Source organism: Procambarus clarkii, chromosome 30, assembly GCF_040958095.1.
Source record: "Procambarus clarkii isolate CNS0578487 chromosome 30, FALCON_Pclarkii_2.0, whole genome shotgun sequence".
Taxonomy (NCBI): Eukaryota; Metazoa; Arthropoda; class Malacostraca; order Decapoda; family Cambaridae; genus Procambarus; species Procambarus clarkii.
In genome coordinates, this window is record NC_091179.1 from 29,571,164 (window position 1) to 29,593,763 (window position 22,600).

At 44.7% G+C, this 22,600-nt stretch overlaps 1 protein-coding gene across 1 annotated transcript in view; it reads right to left on the bottom strand.

The window, feature by feature from the left end:
- Positions 1 to 464: 464 nt before the first annotated feature.
- The window catches only part of LOC138370004 (mucin-1-like), a 26,630-nt gene continuing 4,494 nt past the window's right edge, over positions 465 to 22,600 (bottom strand). The window contains exon 3 of the mRNA XM_069333771.1: positions 465 to 737. Coding sequence (XP_069189872.1) covers positions 465 to 737 — 273 coding nt within the window. The remainder of the gene's footprint in view (positions 738 to 22,600) is intronic.

Below are 22,600 nucleotides of genomic sequence, written 5' to 3' on the forward strand. Positions count from 1 at the left end.
GTTCTATAAATTGAACCTCACAGGAGCAAATTCCCAATTCAGCCTTAGATTTTGACCCATAGCGTGCCTAGAGCACCACAAGAAAGGCTACTGTAGTTATTCATTTTCAATAACTCTGATATGTTATTGAAAATGAAAATATTGTTAAGAATGTAAAGTTTGGTTTGTTAACGTTATGAGAAACAAATCAATGGATGCAAATGAGAACAAGGACTGGAGTAAAAGTTTGAAAGGATGTTAAAATGGGAAGGAATTAACATTTTAATTATGAAGAATAAAAGGGAGAATTGAATATGAAAAATTATTGGTATTGTTCAGGGTGCTTCTGAACGAATTTGAATTCCGAAAGAATTCAACTGTTATGATTGTTCATGTCTCAGATAATAACAGAACTCTGTAATACAATTTGTGAGAGTTGGAATAGAATTATATGAAGAAGTGTTGCTGAACAAATGGTGCAGTTTTTACTTCTTGCAATAGTCCAGACCGTTCTCTTGCAATAGTCCAGACCGTTCTCTTGCAATTGTCCAGACCGTTCTCTTGCAATAGTCCAGACCGTTCTCTTGCAATAGTCCAGACCGTTCTCTTGCAATATACAGCCCGTTCTCTTGCAATAGTTCAGACCGTTCTCTTGCAATAGTCCAGACCGTTCTCTTGCAATAGTCCAGACCGTTCTCTTGCAATAGTCTAGACCGTTCTCTCGGTTTGCCCGGACTTACAAAATCCACTGCCTGAAACTGCAGGGAAACGTACGTGCCTAAGCCACCTACCTAACCTAATCTAACCTAACCTAACCTTACCAACCGATACACAGTAAACTAAGATTTCTGTAAGGCGCCGGTTTTCATTGCACGTTCCATTTAGTACGTTGGTTGTCAGAACGTACCATAACGACACATTAGTTGGGAGGACGCGTTGATTAGTGAACGAGGGAAAGAGGCAGGGATCTTGATTGCTATTCTTAGTCATTCCCTGACCTGCTCCTTGAGTGCTGGTTTACTTAGCTTCAGCTACATTCACAGTCATCCCTTGACCTACTCCTTAAGTGCTGGTTTAAGTTACTTCAGTTGCATTCACAGTCATCGTTTGACCTGCACCTTGAGTGCTGGTTTAAGTTGCTTCTGCTGCATTCACAGTCATCCCTTGACCTGCACCTTAACTGACGTGACAACTAATTACTGGTTTACTGTTGGCTAATGACGCTCTCGGCCAGTTGACAAAGACCCAATTATAAGCTTTGCACCACCTTGTTCAACACTCTTCATCATGTGTCAGGTGCACCACCTTGTTCAAGTCTCTTGATCATGTGTCAGCTGCACCACCTTGTTCAACACTCTTCATCATGTGTCAGCTGCACCACCTTGTTCAACTCTCTTCATCATGTGTCAGCTGCACCACCTTGTTCAACTCTCTTCATCATGTGTCAGCTGCACCACCTTGTTCAACTCTCTTCATCATGTGTCAGCTGCACCACTTTGTTCAACACTCTTCATCATGTGTCAGCTGCACCACCTTGTTCAACTCTCTTCATCCTGTGTCAGCTGCACCACCTTGTTCAACTCTCTTCATCATGTGTCAGCTGCACCACCTTGTTCAACACTCTTCATCATGTGTCAGCTGCACCACCTTGTTCAACACTCTTCATCATGTGTCAGCTGCACCACCTTGTTCAACTCTCTTCATCATGTGTCAGCTGCACCACCTTGTTCAACACTCTTCATCATGTGTCAGCTGCACCACCTTGTTCAACTCTCTTCATCATGTGTCAGCTGCACCACCTTGTTCAACTCTCTTCATCATGTGTCAGCTGCACCACCTTGTTCAACTCTCTTCATCATGTGTCAGCTGCACCACCTTGTTCAACTCTCTTCATCCTGTGTCAGCGTGGGGGAAATGTTTGAGAGTTCATATATTGTTATTTGTACAGAAGCGAATCGCAGCTCCTGGGCCCCAGCTCACATCCATCTCGGGCTGCGTCATTTATACATTATTATTTATTTATGAGGTTAGCTTCCACTATCTTCCCCTGAAGTTAGCTTCCACTATATCCTCCTGAAGTTAGCTTCCACTATCTTCTCCTAAAGTTAGCTTCCACTATCTCCTTCTGAAGTTAACTTCCACCATCTTCTCCTGAAGTTAGCTTCCACTATTTTCCCCTGAAGTTAGCTTCCACCATCTTCTCCTGAAGTTAGCTTCCACTATTTCCTCCTGAAGTTAGCTTCCACTATCTTCTCCTGAAGTTAGCTTCCACTATCTTCTGAAGTTAGCTTCCACTATCTTCCCCTGAAGTTAGCTTCCACTATCTTCTCCTGAAGTTAGCTTCCACTATCTTCTCCTGAAGTTAGCTTCCACTATCTCCTCCTGAAGTTAGCTTCCACTATCTTCTCCTGAAGTGAGCTTCCACTATCTTCTCCTGAAGTTAGCTTCCACTATCTTCTGAAGTTAGCTTCCACTATCTTCCCCTGAAGTTAGCTTCCACTATCTCCTCCTGAAGTTAGCTTCCACTATCTTCTCCTGAAGTTAGCTTCCACTATCTCCTCCTGAAGTTAGCTTCCACTATCTTCTCCTGAAGTTAGCTTCCACTATCTTCTCCTGAAGTTAGCTTCCACTATCTTCTCCTGAAGTTAGCTTCCACTATCTTCTCCTGAAGTTAGCTTCCACTATCTCCTCCTGAAGTTAGCTTCCACTATCTTCCCCTGAAGTTAGCTTCCACTATCTCCTCCTGAAGTTAGCTTCCACTATCTTCTCCTGAAGTTAGCTTCACTATCTCTTTCTGAAGTTAACTTCCACCATCTTCTCCTGAAGTTAGCTTCCACTATCTTCTGAAGTTAGCTTCCACTATCTTCTCCTGAAGTTAGCTTCCATTATCTCCTTCTGAAGTCGGCTTCCACTTTCTTTTCCTGAAGCAAAGCTTTCTCCTTTCATTAAGCAAGAGCTTGATGAAAGATGCTGATGTCTTCAACATGTCTTCTCACATAATTCTTTGCATTTTCAATGGAATCGACCAATTCGTTAAAAAGGCGACGTATTTGTAAAAATCTAAGCTGCGTATTAATGACGTGTCTGTGCACTGCCCACATTAGGTTAGGTGGGTTGCTTGGGTTCACACGTTTCTGCTTAGACAAAACAAATGCATTTGTTTATAAAGCGGCTCATGGAGAGAACCGGCTGTGCCGACCCTACAAAAGGGACTCTATGGAGGGAACTCTATATAGGGAACTCTATGAAGGGGACTCTATAGAAGGAAAGGAGAGCAGTCCAGGCCTACCCGGATCACTTTCACCAAAGAAGTACATGAACGTGGACAGCGTGTCACAAGGGCCCCTGAAGGTGGGAACAGTTACAACTGTGTGAAGCAGCAAGCAACATGGCACATGGGCAGCGACCTGTGTTGATGCCACGGCGTTGGGACGGTGGGAGACGGCCCGAGAGCCGCACTCTGATCACCGTCTTATGCAAAGGAAATCTCTACAGCAGAGATCATGCTTTATGAGAACATTTAAAGCTGTCGTTAAAAATAATATCAGTGTATCAAATCAAATTAGTGTTTGTATATGTGATAATTTCCTCTTGTCCCTTTTCTGCGTTTCCACTCAACCACCGGCTGAAGCTTGGAAAAAGAGTTACTTATTCAAAGGGAATCGTAGTTAACATGCCGTGGTCCTGTTCACCGAGGACGCTTTGAGATTTTCACCAGGGAGGAGGTGGAACATGATCAACATGGACAGTGTTTACCGCAGCCCCGCCAGAAAGGTCAATATTCGCCCAACTTGTCAAGTCGACTCAGTGCATTAGACAATTAAACTGTTACACCACGCATTCCCCCTAGGAATGATGCAGAATGTTCGCAAATTTCAGAGTTGTAAAAGAAGGTTGATTACGTCCAGAAAAAGATAAGAGAGGCATCCATCAATTTGTTCTCAGTTGACATAAAAGTATACATATGTGGGGGCTACATGAGGCAAAAATCGTCGTAATAGAAAATGGAAGCGGCTGGCGAAAGTGACGTACTGTCCCGTTTTCTCTTTTGGGTCCTCAGGTAGGTTAGGAGAGGACACTTTAAATTGACCGTTTTCTTGACGCTGTGAACCCTTAGTAAGGCGGGCTGAACACTGAGGGTTGTGCACATTATTGTAACCTGAAGAGCGCTAACGTACTTGTACTTGACGCTTAAAAATTTCCCTGGAGTGCAAACTCAGTTATCAAACAAGTTTTCAATCCAGCTGTCTATGGATTGCTGCCGTGATGGGTAGTCTGACACAGTGAAGAGTTACAAACCAAATATGATTTCAAAAGAGATTTAACAGAGCAGAAAAAGTTGGACCTAATCTTACTTCAGTCAACAAGCGAGTCATAAACACTCATTCACTGCCTAAGTAAAACAGAAATGACTAAGACAGTGGACTAGCCAGCGGTGTAGGGTCCGTACAGGAATATCCTTGCAAAAAACAAACCTTTGTAAGTACTCATGACTCTATAGACATATGCATACGAGCGATCATTTATACATGTGCATGCACATGTATAAATTATCTAATGGTCTTGTAGATCTAATGGTCCCATTGTCTTCCTGTAGATCTAATCAGGAACATTTGATTCTCTCTGCTCACCATTCTGATAATATATCTTTTGAATTGATATTCCGTAATACAGTCAACTTCCATGACTTTGAATTCATCAACAAAGTCCTCGGGCTCATTCCGTTTTCTGTCACTTCTTATCTTCATTACAAAAAAAGTTATTTTTTATTTTTTTTCGAGTGCCCGGATGTATTGCATTTATCTTGGGGGGGGGGGGTAGGGTGGATTTAGTTCCTGTAGCTGAATTTCGACATTGTTTATTATCTCGTTGGTCTGCATTTTCAGTCCCTTCTTGTAGTTTCTTTAAAAATTTAAAATTTTCCATTAACTTCCGCAAAATACATTTGTCCAATCTTGGCATTCCTACCGTCCACCATGTATTAATTCTTTCTCTTTACCTATGGCTTTTCGGGGATGATATATTGTATCTTTTCCGATAATTTCCTCTGTAATTGTAATGTAGTTTCCCGGCAATATTCCACAGGCCGCTGTGTATTTTTTTATATTTCCTCTTTATACAACTCACCGACTTGCTAGTTGCGGACGCCATTGTTGTTTACATACAACTGACCGACTTGCTAGTTGCGGACGCCATTGTTGTTTACATACAACTGACCGACTTGCTAGTTGCGGACGCCATTGTTGTTTACATACAACTGACCGACTTGCTAGTTGCGGACGCCATTGTTGTTTACATACAACTGACCGACTTGCTAGTTGCGGACGCCATTGTTGTTTACATACAACTGACCGACTTGCTAGTTGCGGACGCCATTGTTGTTTACATAAGTCTCTTTATCATCGCGTTAACCATCAACAAAGAAGAACCAGTGTTTACTAGTGTTTTTTCATCTATTGCCTGTACCACTTGCTGTGAATGAACCATTCCTTGCTGTACATTAAACACAGAAATCACAATAGCATGATGCATCAAATGAACAAATCCACAGGGCCGTGACGAGGGTTCGAACCTATGTCCGAGAGGATCCCAGGCGCTGCCTTAATCGACTGAGCTACGACATGGAAAACAGTTGCAACCGGAAAATCAACTTGACCTATCGTCTGACAGCTGGGTGGACAGCGCTTCAGATTCGTAGTCCTGAGGTTCCGGGTTCGATCCCCGGTGGAGGCGGAGACAAATGGACAAAATGTTTCCTTCATCCTGATGCCTCTGTTATCTAGCAGTAAATAGGTACCTGGAAGTTAGACAGCTGCTACGGGCTGTTTCCTGGGTGTGTGTAACAAAAAGGTGGCCTGGTCGAGGACCGGGCCGCGGGGACGCTAAGCCCCGAAATCATCTCAAGATAACCAAGATCCAGATCAGCCTCTCCGAGACACAAACCAGGGCTTTACACAATTCCCCCATGCACCCGAGCTCTGCCGATAGGCTATGCAACAGAGCAGAAGAAGTTGTTAAACACATATGGCAAAATCTTACTGAAGCGACCATACGAGTCATAAATACTCATACTCCGCCCAAGTAAAACAGAAACAAGCAACACTTAGTGGGCCAGCCAGAGGCTTAGGGCCCGCGCAGGAATATCCCTGCCCCCAAAAAAGGCTATTCTACCTCTTCGCCCTTACTTCAATACACACACAGAAATCACAATAGCGTGATTTGCTATTTGCTATCCCAGTTGCAATTCTTTCCATGTCGTAGCTCAGTCGATTAAGGCCGTGTCCGGGATTCTCTCGGACGTAGGTTCGAACCCTCGTCACGGCCCTTGTGGATTTCCTCATTTATTGTACGTTCTTCCGTTTTGGTGGACTTGTTTGTTCTCGTATCACAAGTGTTTATATGCATTTATCTTTGTGTTTTGTTTTATCAGGAATAACTCAAAACGACCTTAATCTGTTCACTCACTCGATAACCGGGTGAGTGACGCTCACTTTGTGGCCTCAGTGGCGCGACGACCGTATCAGCAAGCTTCACCTCACCCGTTTCTCCCAGCAGCTGCAGAGGCCACGCGATAGGCTCCCTCCCTTCCCATGTACCTCCTCCTCCATGACAACCCCTCCCACCACACCGTCGCAAAAAAGCCAGTCCCCCTCCATCCCTGCCCACTCCTCTTCCTTCCCCCACCCACTTCTTATCACACTCCCCCACCATCCAGCGACCATCTCTCCCCAAACCACCCCAACCCCAAGTAACAGCTGGGTGAGGCACTCACGTCTCCCTCTCTCGTTAGTTGATCTGGCTCACCGCCCATCTGAAGCAGGATCTGAACAGACAGTCCAGTGAGTCGCTGTCCGCTGAAACCTTGGTCACTGAGGAGCTGATCGTAAGGAGCTGATCAGTGGAGGAAATGCGCAGTTTTCTGAAACAGGACATAACAAGGAACTACGCAGTATCAAGATGAAAATCCCGGGTGCATGCCACAGACAATTTATATCGTGTTGCCAAATAAATCACCAAACTTGAAGATTTGAAATAAACTTCGTTGGTCCACAACGACGCTGATGTTAGTTCTCAAGTTATCTCTCAGCGCAGTATGCAAATTCTGGGCTGGCTGGCCGATAAGCTGGCCGATAAGCTGGCCCGGTTACAAACTCATTCTTGTCTGCAGTGTGTGTATACACGTCGTCAACAAATTAAATTATTTTTTTACATTGTAGTACTTATACGGTCTCAGAGACGAAGTAAAGTAATTGTAGTTAGTGAAAACATTTAATGACAGCCGGCGCGAGTGTTGGATTCCCAGCTGTGTCTGGCGGCACTCTTCAGTGACTGACACTTAGTCAGCGGCTGACACTTCTTGCACTTGGGGCTCTTATCAATGTTTGACACTTCTTGCCCTTGTACTCACCTAGTTGTGCTTTCGGGGGTTGAGCTCTGGCTCTTTGGTCCCACCTCTCAACTGTCAATCAACTGTGTACAGGTTCCTGAGCCTACTGGGCTCTATCATATCTACACTTGAAACTGTGTATGGAGTCAGCCTCCACCACATCACTGCCTAATGCATTCCATTTGTCTACTACTCTGACACTAAAAAAGTTCTTTCTAATATCTCTGGTCTGTGGCACCAGTCAGTGACTGACACTTAGTCAGCGGCTGACACTTCTGGCCCTGGCGGCACCAGTCAGTGACTGACACATCCTGTACTGATGTTTAAACTCAACATTGAAGGCCGAGTTATCAAGCTGTACACTGACGACTGCCAAACACAGACTCACATAGATGCCTTTAGAGTATGGGGAAGTTACTGTATCGCATCTCGTCTGACCCGAGGTGGTCCCCAGGGGCGCATAGCCCCAGGGACGCATGGTCCCAGGGGCGCATGGCCCCAGGGGCGCATGACCCCAGGGGCGCATAGCCCCAGGGGCGCATGGCCCCAGGGGCGCATGGCCCCAGGGGCGCATGGCCCCAGGGGCGCATGGATGATTCAGTGCGAGAAACGTTCTCCAGGAAGGGCAGAGGCTCATGCAAGATCATACTAACTGATCTTCTTTGAACTCTCTTTCTCGTTTCTCTTCTGCCGTTTGTCCGAAATGTTCTTTGTTCAACTCAGCACCGATAAATGGCATATTAAAACAAAGTTTTAAATACTGATCGATCAGGTGTTCAGGTGCTGTAACGATGGCGTGCTCGCTGACAGACGTACACACACACTCACAGACAAACTCACGTAAACATAGACTCACAGACAGACTCACGTACACACAGACTCACGTGCACACAGAGTCATGTACACACAATGAAGGGGAACAGCCTACCTGTAACGATTCGAGAAAGAGACCTGGGAGTGGATGTGACACCTAATCTAACTCCTGAGGCACATATAAATAGGATAACGACAGCAGCGTACTCTACACTGGCGAAAATTAGAACTTCATTCAGAAACCTAAATGAGGAAGCTTTTAGGGCACTTTACACTGCCTACGTGAGACCCGTCTTAGAGTATGCCGCGCCATCATGGAGCCCCCACCTGAAGAAACACATAAAGAAACTGGAGAAGGTTCAGAGGTTTGCGACGAGGCTTGTCCCAGAGTTACGAGGGATGGGATATGAAGAGCGGCTGAAGGAACTGAACCTAACGACACTAGAGAAAAGAAGGGAGAGAGGAGATATGATAGGGACATATAAAATACTCAGGGGAATTGATAAAGTGGAAATAGATGAAATGTTCACACGTAACAATAACAGAACGAGGGGACATGGGTGGAAACTGGAAACTCAGATGAGTCACAGAGATGTTAGGAAGTTTTCTTTTAGCGTGAGAGTAGTAGAAAAATGGAATGCACTTGGGGAACAGGTTGTGGAAGCAAATACTATTCATACTTTTAAAACTAGGTATGATAGGGAAATGGGACAGGAGTCATTGCTGTAAACAACCGATAGCTAGAAAGGCGGGATCCAAGAGTCAATGCTCGATCCTGCAAGCACATATAGGTGAGTACATATAGGTGAGTACACAGACTCACATACACACAGACTCACAGACAGACTCACGTACACACAGACTCATGTACACACAGACTCACAGATAGACTCACATACACACGGACTCACAGACGAACATAGACTCACAGACAGACTCACATACATACAGACAGGCTCCCAGATTCTCAGACATAGTCACAGGCTATGAATTACCAGGCACAGACTCACAGAGAGACGTGCTCACACACTTCTATTGCGACGGAGGAGAATATTCCAATGTCACCTTTGCTCTTTCCTCATGCTTTGAGACAGGCATGACAAAAATGTCAACAAATGTTGATATATCGTAAAAACTTATAAAGCACCAACATCTTAATTAACTTCCCTGAACTCAGAGAGTGATGATCCTTCTAGTGCACAAGTTCCCCAATAGCTAAATATATTCGCCAAAGAGCGATTTGATCTGGGTTCGAGTCCTGGCCACGGAGGGTTGACTGAGCTCTAATCTTTAACTGTTTGTGCGTGTTCCCCAACCAGAAAAATTGTACCAGGTTGTTAATCGATTGGCGGATCATGTTCTAGGGAAAACTAGTGACCTCAACCTCACAGAGAAGAAAAAAAAACTTCTCACATGACCCTTAATGTATTTCAAGATTAAAATTTCATTACGATATATGAAATATTAAAAGCTGTCTCAAACCATATTAGCAGACATCCGGGATGCTTTACGCAGCATCAGTGCTGGGAGATGAAAGTCACAGATGTCAAAGTTAGAAAAAGAAAATTATATAATTTTTTTTTTTGTTTAAGGTTAGAAGACGCGCGGAGCCTTTACGAAGAGGTGGAGATGAAGATGTTGTTCATTAATCTTAATATACTCCTCTCACCTTGTACACACTGTCATTCATACAGCCACGTACACGCTCATACATACTCTAAAGCATTTATACACACACACACCTGTAGGCAGGCATGCACGCGCTCTATCTCTCTCACACACACACACACACACACACACCACACACACACACACACACACACACACACACACACACACACACACACACACACACACACACCACACACACACACACACACACACACACACACACACACACACACACACATACCTTGGCGCCTAGCGGCTGAGTGGACAGCGCTCAGGGGTCGTAGTCCTAAAAGCACGGGTTCGATTCCCGGCCGAGGCGGAAACAAATGAGGAGAAAAATGCATGTAATCAAAGAGTGATGAATGCTCACTGTAATACAAAAAGAGAGTGTACATAACATGCTAGAGTTGCAGATTGTTTAAAAGTGGACTAAGCAAATATTATTCATCAATGGTAACTCTTATGCTAACATTGGCCATTAAATTATTAAATTCTTATTCAATACTAGCAGTACCCGGCCACGGGTTGCTGTGGCTCAGCACTGCATGTGCGTTGCTGAGCCACGGCAACCTTCCCTGTCCCCCAGACCTCCCCACCATTCCCCGCTCACCCGTCTCCTCGTCCTCCCCACCACTCCACACTCCACCATCCCCTCTTCCTTCCCACCATGCCCCACTCCCCTGTCCCTTTGTCCTCCCTACCATTCTCCATCCCCCCATCCCCTCGTCCCCAGCATCTCAAACTCCCCCGTCCCCTCATCCTTCCCCACCATTACCACCTCCCTTGTCCCCTCATTCTCCCCACCTTCTGTCACTTCCATCCCCTTGTCATCCCCACCATTCCCCACTCCCTCGTCTGATGCCTTCCCAAATAGTCTGATATTCCCATAAAAGATTGGGAACATCAAGTGATCTGATATTCACATCACTGAAATATAAGAAAAACAGTTAAAAATGAAATTAAAATAAACAAAATAAAAAAATAAACTATATTCACGAAATGAACGGTATGGTAAACAACACAGCTCAATTCCAACACAATTCACACAAAGTAATTAAATCAAAATGAAAATAAATAAAAATCTTTGAAAATTCCATTTATCAATGGAATTGAAACATATTTAGTATAGCATATGTTTTGCTCTTACATGCACTATGTATGATGGCGCTATTTTTCAAGAAAAGCATAGTTTTTCCTGTCACAGGTGTTACATCTTTACTTATTCTTACGAAATGAACAGTATGGTAAACAACACAGTTCAATTCCAATGCAATGTCACACAAAATAATTCAATAAAAATAAAATAAATTGAAATCTATGTAAATAAAATTTATCATTGCAATCGGAAACATTGAAATGGAATGTGTGACATATTTAGTATTGAGTGCATGTTGCTATTATGTGCAACAGATGGCGCTATTTTTCAAAACCACATGTTTTTACCTGTCACAGGTGTGACATCTGTATAGTAGGTATATAAAAAGACGCGCCTATTCGAATGCAACGGTGTGTCAAAATTTCAAAACAATCGGTGAAGAACTTTCGGAGATTACAGCGTGTGTTGCTCTTACATCCAACAGATGGCGCTTTTGTTTTAAACAAAAGTATGTTTTTTCCTGTCACAGGTGAGGCATGTATATAGTAGATATATAAAAAGACGCGCCTATTCAAATGCAACGATGTGCCAAAATTTCAAAGGAATCGGTAATAGGTTTCGAAGATTTCCCTCACATGAAAAACATAGTTTTTCAGAAAAAGCATTTTTATTTTTTTTACCGTCACAGACGTGACATCTATATAGTATGTATATAAAAACCTGCTCGGATGCGAATGGAACGTTGTGGGAAAATTTCAAAGCAACTGCTGAAGAACTTTTGAAGATTAGCGGTTATGCACAAACGAACATTTCCATTTTTATTTATATAGACTAGCTGTACCCGGCCACGTGTTGCTGTGGCTCAGCAACACATGTGCGTTGCTTTTTTTTTTTTTTTTTCTTTTTAGCAGGGATAATCCTGCGCGGGCCCTAAGCCTCTGGCTGGCCCACTAAGTGATGCTCGTTTCTGGTTTACCTGGGCGGAGGATGAGTATGTATGACCCGTATGGTCGCTTCAGTAAGATTTTGCCATATGTGTTTAACAACTTCCTCTGCTCTGTCGAATCGAAGGTGAAATCTTAACGGGTTTGTAACTGTGCACTGTGTTAGATAATGTTCCAGTGGTCTGTCGGGCATTTCTCCACAGTGTTGACATTTCCTCTCACCTTCCGGAACCCGTAAGCCTATTTCCCATGCACATGGGTATCCAAGCCTGATGCGATGTAAGTGCACTTCTGTTGTTCTACTGCCCCCTTTCATCAAACTAAGTGGTTCGTAGTTGGTGGAATTCTTGTACCAACCCGCAGATCCTGATGTTGCAACTGCTGTGTTGTGGTCACTGTACAGCCTTCGCATTGCTCTGTTTCGAATCACTTTCTTCATCTGGGAGAGACTCGGTGGTATGTAAATGTCTACATTCCTCCTCTTAGTAGCAAGTTTTGCAGCTTCGTCTGCAATGTCATTACCTAATAGTCCCACATGACTTGGCACCCAGTTGATAAGCACCCGTCGGCCTTGTCGGTGGAGTGTGTGCATGAATGATAAGACATTGGTGATCAGATGGATGTTATCACATATGTGTTCCTGTTGCAAGGTTTCAATGGCGGTTCTCGAATCTGTATGGACGATAACATGTTGGCGGTGTTCAGCAAGAGCATGTTCCAAAGCCTTTTGAATGGCTAGCATCTCAGTCTGTAAAGTCGAACACCCATTTGAGAGCCTCCAACTATATACAGAGTTTCCTGCTTTAACTGCAGCTCCGGTTTCCTGTCCCTGCTGGTCTACTGACCCATCCGTGAAGTAAGTGAAGCTGTCGGATGCCATGTTTGCTTCTATATGCATCTGTGCAATGTGACGTAGCAGATGAGGATGTGTCTGGTTCTTCTTTCCGTCAAGAGCCATAATCTGAAAGTCTGCTGGCAGAGATTCCCAAGGGGCTTGTATAACAAAGTCTGCATGTATGTCGTCGACACCCCTCTCAGTGACTGTGTTTGCCATATCGAACGTATCGATGGCGTTTATCGCACAATGGGTCCACCTGTTGCTATTGGAGGCTCTTCTGTCCAGAGTTAGTGCTCCAGTGATCAAATCTTTAAGTGAACTGATTCTAGGTCTAGTCAATATCTTGGTCAGCATGCACGCAGCAATCCCCTTTACCCTTATTTCAATCGACGTTAGCTTTGTCTCTAGTCTTAGGTTCAGGATTTTAGTCCATCTGGGAGCACCTGTTATGACTCGCAATGCATCATTTTGAAGAACCTCAACGTTTGCCCACTGACCAGGAGAAAGAGTGAGTAAGGCAGGTGCTGCATAATCAACCAGGGAACGAACGGCGTGTATGTAAAACATTCTCAACACTCTGTGTCCCGCTCCTAGACGGGGCCCTGTGATTGCTCTCATTATATTTATTCGTGACTTTGCTTTCTCCTTTAGATATTGAATTTGCTTATTGAATGTCATCTTAAAATCAATCCACACTCCGAGATATCGATATTGTGGAACCCACTGAAGGTTAATGTCCTGAATGCGTAGGTGCCTGTCTGGAGCCTTGCCACCTAGTCTCATCGCCTTAGACTTCTGTGCAGATATTTTTAGCCCTAAAACACTGCATTCAGATGTCACTTGATCTAAAGCACCTTGAGCTTTATTTAGAAGTGAAGGACCCGTAACGACTAATGCTAGATCATCAGCATAGCTTAGCAATGTAACCCCTTCTGTAAAGGACATGGTAACAAGGTTTTCCATAAGGATGTTAAAAAGACTAGGACTGAGGACTCCTCCTTGTGGAGTCCCATTCTCGTGCAAGTGGTAGTCCGACACTTGTCCTTGCAACTTTACTCTGGCATACCTGTGACTTAGGTAATCTTGAATCCATGCTAGCATTTTCCCCCTCACACCTTTTTTAACTAAGGTGTGTAGTATTGCTGGCGGGCTTGCAAGTTCAAATGCTTTTTCCAGATCAAGGAAGACCACTATAGCTGGACCCGAGTTAACTGTTCCTAGTAATGTTGCTATGCAGTTGGCAGTACCTACACCTCTAGTGAAGCCAAATATGTGTTTATGAAGGTCTCCAGTCTTCCACAGTAGCCTATTTAAGACCATCCGTTCTGCAGTTTTACTAACGCATGATGTTAAGGAAATGGGTCTGTAATTGCCAGGTTCATTCGGCTTAGGAATCGGTATGATGTCTGCTTTCTTCCAAGAGGGCGGTAGTTTGCCTTGCTGCCAAGACGCATTGATGACGTCCAACATCCCTCGGTCTCCAGCAGGACCTGCATGTGCGATCATTGAGTATGTAATGTTATCAGCACCTGGTGCAGTGTCCTTACCACCCTTTTTGGCTCTGCTTAGTTCCTGTTCGGTGAAGGGACAGTCACATTCGTCATTTATAGCTATGCCCTCATGAATGACTGTCATCCTCTCTTGTTTTAAGTGTTCTTGCTGCCTTCGGACCATTGCAGGAAGCTGATATGAAGCTGTTCTTTCTGCAAATTGGAGAGCAAGTCTCTCAGCCTCCTGCAATGGTTGAATACATGCCTGTGGCCGGGCTGGTCGACCTGATATAGTTTTAATCTGACCCCATATCTTGCCAAGACTACTATGTTCATTTAGAGTTTGACACCACTCAAACCATCTTGCCTCCTTTACTTCTCTAGAAACTCTTGCTTCAGATATCACCGCTCGTAGCAGAGTTCTTCCTTCTGGTGTGGGGTTTCTCTTTAGATGTTTTCTGAAGATATTGACTCTGTGGTTCTGTTCTTTAACGTCATTACTATAGAACCAATAGTTCTTTCGTTTCGTGTTACCTGTGATAATGATTGGAATAGCTTTGTTCGCAGCAGCTGCAACGGCTTCCTGCAGATTGGTCTCGTGTATGTTCAAATCCTCAGGTGGCGTGTACGTTGCATACCATTTTTCAAGTTCTTCCTGGTATACATTCCAATTGGCCTTTCCTAAATTCCACCGAGGCCGCGCAGGAGGTGTAGGAGGTCGTGCCAGGTTGAGTGTCGTGACAGTAGCATAGTGGTCACTGTGATCACCGGGTCTACTTCCCACTTCGCCTGTTGCTGGAGTGCTGTGGAGATGAATGTAAGATCAAGGGAACCTCCTAGAATGTGAGTGGGTTCCCCAGTGTTGAGAAGTGTAATTTCAGGTACTTCTCGCAGAGCTGCAGCTAAATGGCGCCCATCTGCATTGGCTGGCCCAGTTGCACCTAACTCTGGATGATGAGCATTAAAATCTCCAGCAAGAATTAAATTTTCCTGCGTGGCCAAGGCAAGCACTGCCTCTGCTTCTAGTTTACGTCTAGGGGGCTTGTAGACGTTGTATATGAGGAGCTCAAAATTAGCCATATTCACTGTAACTGCTAATACCTCTACTCCATCCCCACATGAAACCGAGTCTATTTTCTTGCTGGGTATGGTGTTTCTGACTAGGGTCATTAATCCTCTTAGTCTCCCCTGCTCATACGGGAGAACATAGTGCTGATATCCAGCTAATCTGAAGGATTTCGTGGCTGGGAAAAGAGTTTCTTCCAAAACGATTATATCTGCTTTCGTGCTGATTGCAGCCTCCTGAAGTGTGTGTTTTTTATTTCCAAGACCTTGTATGTTCCACTGCAGAATTCGTAATGGCCAGACGACGGGTTCGGTTGGTGTTGCTTGTTCTACTAGAACTCCTCCTCGGAATCGACCTCTATATTCTCCGCCTCGCAAGTCGTGTCGCTGCAAATCGGACTGCATTGATAGTTCGTGGTCATCCCCGACGTTGTTGGAATCTGTGCATAACTGTGGTCCATCGCTATGTTGTTGGAAGTGCTGCAGGTCGGACTGCATTGATTGTCCGTGGTCAACCCCGGCATTGTTGGAATCTGTGCAGAACTGTGGTCCATCACTTTGTTGTTGGTATTGCTGCAAGTCGGACTGCATTGATTGCTCGCGGCCGTTTCTTGTGTTGGCGGAACCTGCGCATCTCTGCTGTTCAATACGTCTTTGTTGGCGTTGCTGCAGATCAGACTGCATTGGCTGTTGTTGTCTGTCTCCTGTGTTGGAAGATTCTGTTGATCGTGGGTGGTCACTGCGTCTTGCAGTTGCGTTTGTGAATGTCGATGTTCCGGTGTCTTGACTAGCCGACTGTTGTCGGTAGTCAGTATGTCCAAGTTGCGTTGTTTGTCCTCTTGTGCTCCATCCTGTCGGAGACTGTCTATTTCTCGTGTAACTGTGGTCTGCTGCACGATCTTGTCCATTATCACACAAGTGATGTCTTGAGTCTGTTGTTGTGAGGCGTTCTGCGTCATCTGTAGGCAATTGATAATGGTCTCTGCCATGATCTTCACGATGGTTTGCAGCTGGACCTCGGTAAAACTGTATAGCTGGTGAGTAGATTCCGAAAGTAAGTGTTTTCTGCTCATTTGCACTTGCTGGACTTCTGCAACACTTTCGTGTAATGTCTGATTCGGAATTGACAGATTCGGGAAATTTTGCTCTGTGAGAGCGGGTGGCTGTTGTGGCTGTGCACGAGTGTTCCAGACGTGGTGTTGGTGGATGTACCGCTGGTCAGTGTGTTGACCCTGGCCTGAGCTGTCTGCACTTTTTGTTTCCGTGCAGAGCAGGTTGTGCTCCAGGCATGATGTTTGCCTCCACAATTTGGACATTTGGCTGTTGTGGTCTGGTTTGCCTTGTGCTTGGCAATACAGTCTTTGGTGGGATGTCTCAGGCTGCACACTCCGCACCTCTCCTGTCCTGTGCAGCGTGACTGATGGTGGCCGTATTTCTGACACCTGAAGCAGCGTAGGGGTTCCGGGACGTATGGCCTCTGTCGGTATGTCCCCCAATTTCCAAGACCGAAAGTTCCGGCACATGTCCCATGACGGTCACCAGAACCTGACGCGTCGCTGCCTTGTCTACTTTTGTGTGGCAACGTTCCGCACTCAGGACTTGCTTGTGTTCTAGCACTGGATCCAGGGGAAAGTCGATTGGGTATCCCAAAAGCACGACTCGTGTGCGTCGTTCTGAAGGGTCCAGCTTTACCAAGCACACAGGTTTCCCCTGCAGGACTCTTACCTTCTCTAAGTAATGTGCAGTCTGTTGGTCTTGAGGTGTCAGTATTATTTCTCCCTTCAGGTTGACTGTAATGGAAAGTTTGAGCTCTGGTTGTTCTTTTTCCATCGCCGTTACTACTCCATATGCTGTAGGAAAGTGGTCGGTCTGCATGATCTTGAATTTCGGAAGAAGTGCAGAGGCTGGCGATGTCTGGTGTGAGACTGGTGGTGTCCTCCCCTGTCCCATACTGCTGTCCTGCGGCTGGGCTGTGGAGAGAGGAACAATGGCCGACATTGGCTGGCGTGAAACCGGTGGTGTCCTCTCCTGACTCATACTGCCGTCCCGCGGCAGCGTTGCGGACAGAGAAGCATTGACTGACACTGGCTGGTGTGTGACTGACGCTGTCCTCTCTAGGTCCATTACGTCCGCTGACTTGCTGGTAGAAGCAAGTGGTAAAGCCTCGATAGCAGTTTTCTTTGGGGCCTGCTGCACATCGGTCCCCCGTCCTTCCTCGTCCGAAAGCTGCTTCCATTCCCTCTTGCGCTGAGCCTTCCCCATGGCTCTCTACACGTAGTGAGAACCGACTCAAACCACCGGAGCAGCAGGCGACACGTCCTCACTGCACGGTAGCTCAGGAGCAACTCTGTGTGTTGCTGAGCCACAGCAACCTTCCCTGTCCCACAGTCCTCCCCACCATTTCCCCCCCCCCCTCCCCCGTCTTGTCTTCCTCACCACCCCCCACTCCACCATCCCATCGTCCTCCCCACCATTCTCCACTCCACCATCCCATCGTCCTCCCCACCATTCTCCACTCCACCATCCCATCGTCCTCCCCACCATTTTCCCGTCCCCTTGTCCTTCCTACCATTGCCCCCTCCCCTGTCTCCTCTTCCTCCCCCACCATCCCCCATTCTCCTGTCCCCTTGTTCTCCTCCATCATTCTACAATCCCCCTTCCCCTTGTCCCCACCATCCCCAACTCCCCCGTCCCCTCGTCCTTCCAACCATTCCCCAACTCCCCCATCCCCTCGTCCACTCCATCATTACCCCCCTCCCATGTCCCCTCGTCCTCCCCACCATTCCCCACTCCCTTGTCTGATTCATTCCAAAATGATCTCGTATTCCCTTCAGAAAATTGTGAACATCAAATGATCTAATGTTCCCATCACTGAAAAATAAATAAAAAAAACAGTTAAAAACCAAATAAAAAACAATGGAAACATTAAAAAATAAACTATACTCATGAAATGAACGGTATGGTAAAAAACACAGCTCAATTTCAACGCAATGTCTCACAAAATAATGAAATCAAAATGATAATAAATCGAATGCGATGAAATTTCAATTTATCAATGCAATCGGAAACATTAAAATGGAATCGTAACATATTTAGTATGCATGTGTTGCTCTTGTGAGCAACAGATGGCACTGTTTAAAAAAACAACATGTTTTTACCTGTCACAGGTGTTGCATCTATATAGTAGGTATATAAAAATATGCGCGTATTCGAGTGGAACGTTGAGTCAAAATTTCAAAGCAATCGATGAAGAACTTTCGGAGATTACAGCGTGTGTTGCTCTTACGTCCAACAGATGGCGTTGTTTAAAAAAAAAAAAAAAGCATGTTTTTTTTCCTGTCACAGGTAAGGCATGTATATAGTAGGCATATAAAAACATGCCCCTAATCGCATGCAATGTTGTGTCAAAATTTCAAAGCAGTCGGTAAAGAGGTTTGGATGATTTCACTCACATGAAAACATGGAAGACAACAGTTTTTAAAAGAACGCATGTTTTTTCTCGTCATATACGTGACATCTATATAGTATGAATATAAAAATCCGCTCGGATGCGAATGGAACGTTGTGTAAAAATTTCAAAGCAATCGGTGAAGAACTTTCGGAGATTAGCGATTTTGAACTAACGAACATTTCCATTTTTATTTATATAGAGAGATTAGCAGAGATCGCCAACAAGGCAATATAGTCACAATACAGCTGTATAAAATACTCGACAAAAAATTAGCTCTGTCTAGAGAATCCTCGACAGAGTTTAATGAATATTAATGAAACGTGTTGCTTGAAACTACGATGGTTGACAACACCTGTCTCAGACTACGATGGTTGACAACACCTGTCTCAGACTACGATGGTTGACAACACCTGTCTCAGACTACGATGGTTGACAACACCTGTCTCAGACTACGATGGTTGACAACACCTGTCTCAGACTACGATGGTTGACAACACCTGTCTCAGACTACGATGGTTGACAACACCTGTCTCAGACTACGATGGTTGACAACACCTGTCTCAGACTACGATGGTTGACAACACCTGTCTCAGACTACGATGGTTGACACCACCTGTCAGAGACTAGGATGCTTGACAACACTGTCAGAGACTATGATGCTTGACAACACCTGTCAAAGACTACGACACTTGACAACACCTGTCAAAGACTACGACGCTTGACAACACCTGTCAAAGACTACGACGGTTGACAACACCTGTCAGAGACTACGACGCTTGACAACACCTGTCAGAGACTATGATGCTTGACAACACCTGTCAAAGACTGGCAGAATGACTATAATGCTTGACAACAGCTGTCAGAGACTGCGACGCTTGATAACAGCTGTCTCTCAGGCCTAATTTTCGTCAAAAATTAACACTTTCTTATGCGTCCTGAAAGAGAAGTATGGATGGACCAGACGTGTTGATGAGCGATGCAGTTGCCAGTACATCCGTATATATATATATATATATATATATATATATATATATATATATATATATATATATATATATATATATTATATATATATATATATATATATATATATATACACAGGTGTCTGTGTGTATATGTACACAGACACCTGAAGTATCTGTGTATATATATACAGACACCTGAAGTATCTGTGTATATATATACAGACACCTGAAGTATCTGTGTATATATACAGACACCTGAAGTAATACAACTCCCCCACAAAGCAGCGAAGCACCAACCCAACAAACTCGCGCTAGTGTTAATAACCATTCAGGAAATTTGATGATATAACTACACATCGAAGACGTATTAAGTCTGGTCACATTAAATGTAATATTGGAAAGAGTTCGAGCAAAGTTTCCTAGTTTCCTCCCCTTCGTTTTAAGAGGATTGAACAGGGATTACACACTTCACTGGGAGGCAAGAAGGCAATTCAGCGGAGTGTTCAGAAGGGCAGTAACCGCCCCCCCCCTTGCTTTTTTTAACTGAATTGCTGTAATAGAAGATCAAGAGTAGATTGAACAGAGCTTAATACCTGAATATGGCAGTTACGAGCCTCATGGCTCTTTGGAGGCTGGATAATCTCATGGAAAAGGGTCTGAAGTCTTTGTCAGCCCTTCCGAGTGTGAATAAGTTTAATTTATTCAATTATCATAGATTCAGTAAGATCTACAATACAAATAAACTCATCCACTATGCTGTGTGTTTTGCTCAGAGCGTTTCTGAGTTCCAACGCCTTTCTTAAAATCCCAAAGGATTCAGTTGATCTGAAAGCGAAACAACAAACTAAAAGATGAAGAGACGACGACGTAAGGTCCGTCCTAGATCATTATCAAGTCAGTTGTGATAATTATCTCTATCGATTATCGATTATCTCAATCAACTTGATAATGGTCCAAGACGGACCAAAACAGCGTCGTGTCCCCATCTTCTAGTGTGTGGTTTGATCAGTATTATTCAGCCACGTTATTGTGACTCGTCGTCTGCTACTGATAAGGTGCTCACCTAGAACAGCTAATTTCTCGCTAGGGGCCACAAACCCGCTGATTTAGACTGATGGTGTAGTAGGATGTAGTGTAGATGGGTTGTATAGTAGAGCTCGTCAGCACAAAAAGTATTCTGACGGTTTTACTGGTTCAACTCCGGATATCCTTGTCAGGTTATTCTTGATATTTAGGTTTTGGGATTAGAACAGTATAGGGATCGCCTATGCAGTGCAATATATGCAAAACTACCAAATTGCTAATGCAAGAGGAATATTGCAGTTCATAAATGCAAATATGCAATGAGATTGCCAGTATAGTCATTTTCTGATATTAGAAAATTCTAATTATCATCGACCCCAGGACGACCAAACCATTTCATTTTTTTTTTGAGGAAATGTAATTTTTTAATATAACAAAATAAATGGTCGTAATGAGATTGGGACCTCAAGCTATCTAGTTACATCGACACATTTATAACAACCAACACAATTCCTCACCTTTAACACGGGTGATGCCCCAAGACAGTGATTAACTAAGTTACCTTGCCGGAGAAAATGGCAGGAGTATCTTATTTCAGCAAGGTTTGCTTATATCAATAAAAATATCCTTTTTATACCTCCTGAAATGGGGTATTTCCCGCTGACATTTACGACGCCACACTTCCCGTTATGGTAAGTTATTTACAGGACTCCGTAATCTTATTATGGCATGAACAAATCCTCGGAGAAGCTGCAGGGTCCAGTAAGTTCAGTAGAACTTCGGTTTCAACTCCTTTTGACCATGTCGTAGCTCATTCGATTAAGGCAGCGTCTGGGTTGCTCTCGGGCGCAGGTTCGAATCCTCGTCACGGCCCTTGTGGGTTTGTTCATTTGATGCATCACACAATTGTGATTTCTGTGTGTTATTATGGCCTCACAACAGGTCATTTTAACATTGTTGATAAGGTGCCAGACTAAACTCGCCCTTCTCCCTCCTGCTTCTTACTTCAGAAGGAGATAGAGGCCCACGCACGAACACTTCAGAGCCCCATGTTATCTACACACACCTAAGGTGCGAATTAATCTCTGAAAGGTAAACTAACTTAGTTGTAAACCACCTCTGAAATGTAAACAAACTCAGCTGTCAGCCATCTCTGAAATGTAAACAAATTCAGCTGGCAGCCACATCAGAAACGTAAACAAACTCAGCTGTCAGCCACCTCTGAAATGTAAACAAACTTAGCAGCCACCTCTTAAAAGTAAACAAACTCAGCTGTCAGTCACCTCTGAAACGTAAACAAACTCAGCTGTCAGCCAACTCTGACACGTAAACTAACTCATCTGTCAGCCATCTCTCAGCCACCTCTGCAACGTAAAAAAAAACTCAGCTGGCAGCCACCTCTGAAACATAAACAAACTTAGCTAGCAGCTAACTCTGAAACGTAAACAAACTCACCTAGCAGGCACAACTCTCTCTTCATAGTCACAGATGCAAGGACATTATATACTAGCAGTACCCGGACATGCGCTGTTTTCGCTCAGCAACCCGTGTGCATTGGTGTGCCACACTAACCTTCCCCTGTCTCCTACTCCTCCCCGCGATTCCTCCCCTTCCCTGTCCCCTCGTCCTCCCAACCATTCCTCACTCCCCCGTCCTCTCGTCTTCCCAACCATTCCCCACTCCACCGTCCCCTCGTCCTCCCCACTATCTCCTACACCCCTGTCCCCTCGTCCTCCCTTACCTTCCCTCCTCCACGTTCCCTCATCCTCCCCACAATCCCCCACTCCCATGTCCCTTTGTCCTCCCGACCATTCTCTATTCCCCTGTCCCCTCGTCCACACCATCCCAAACTCCCCCATCCTCTCGTCCTCCCCACCA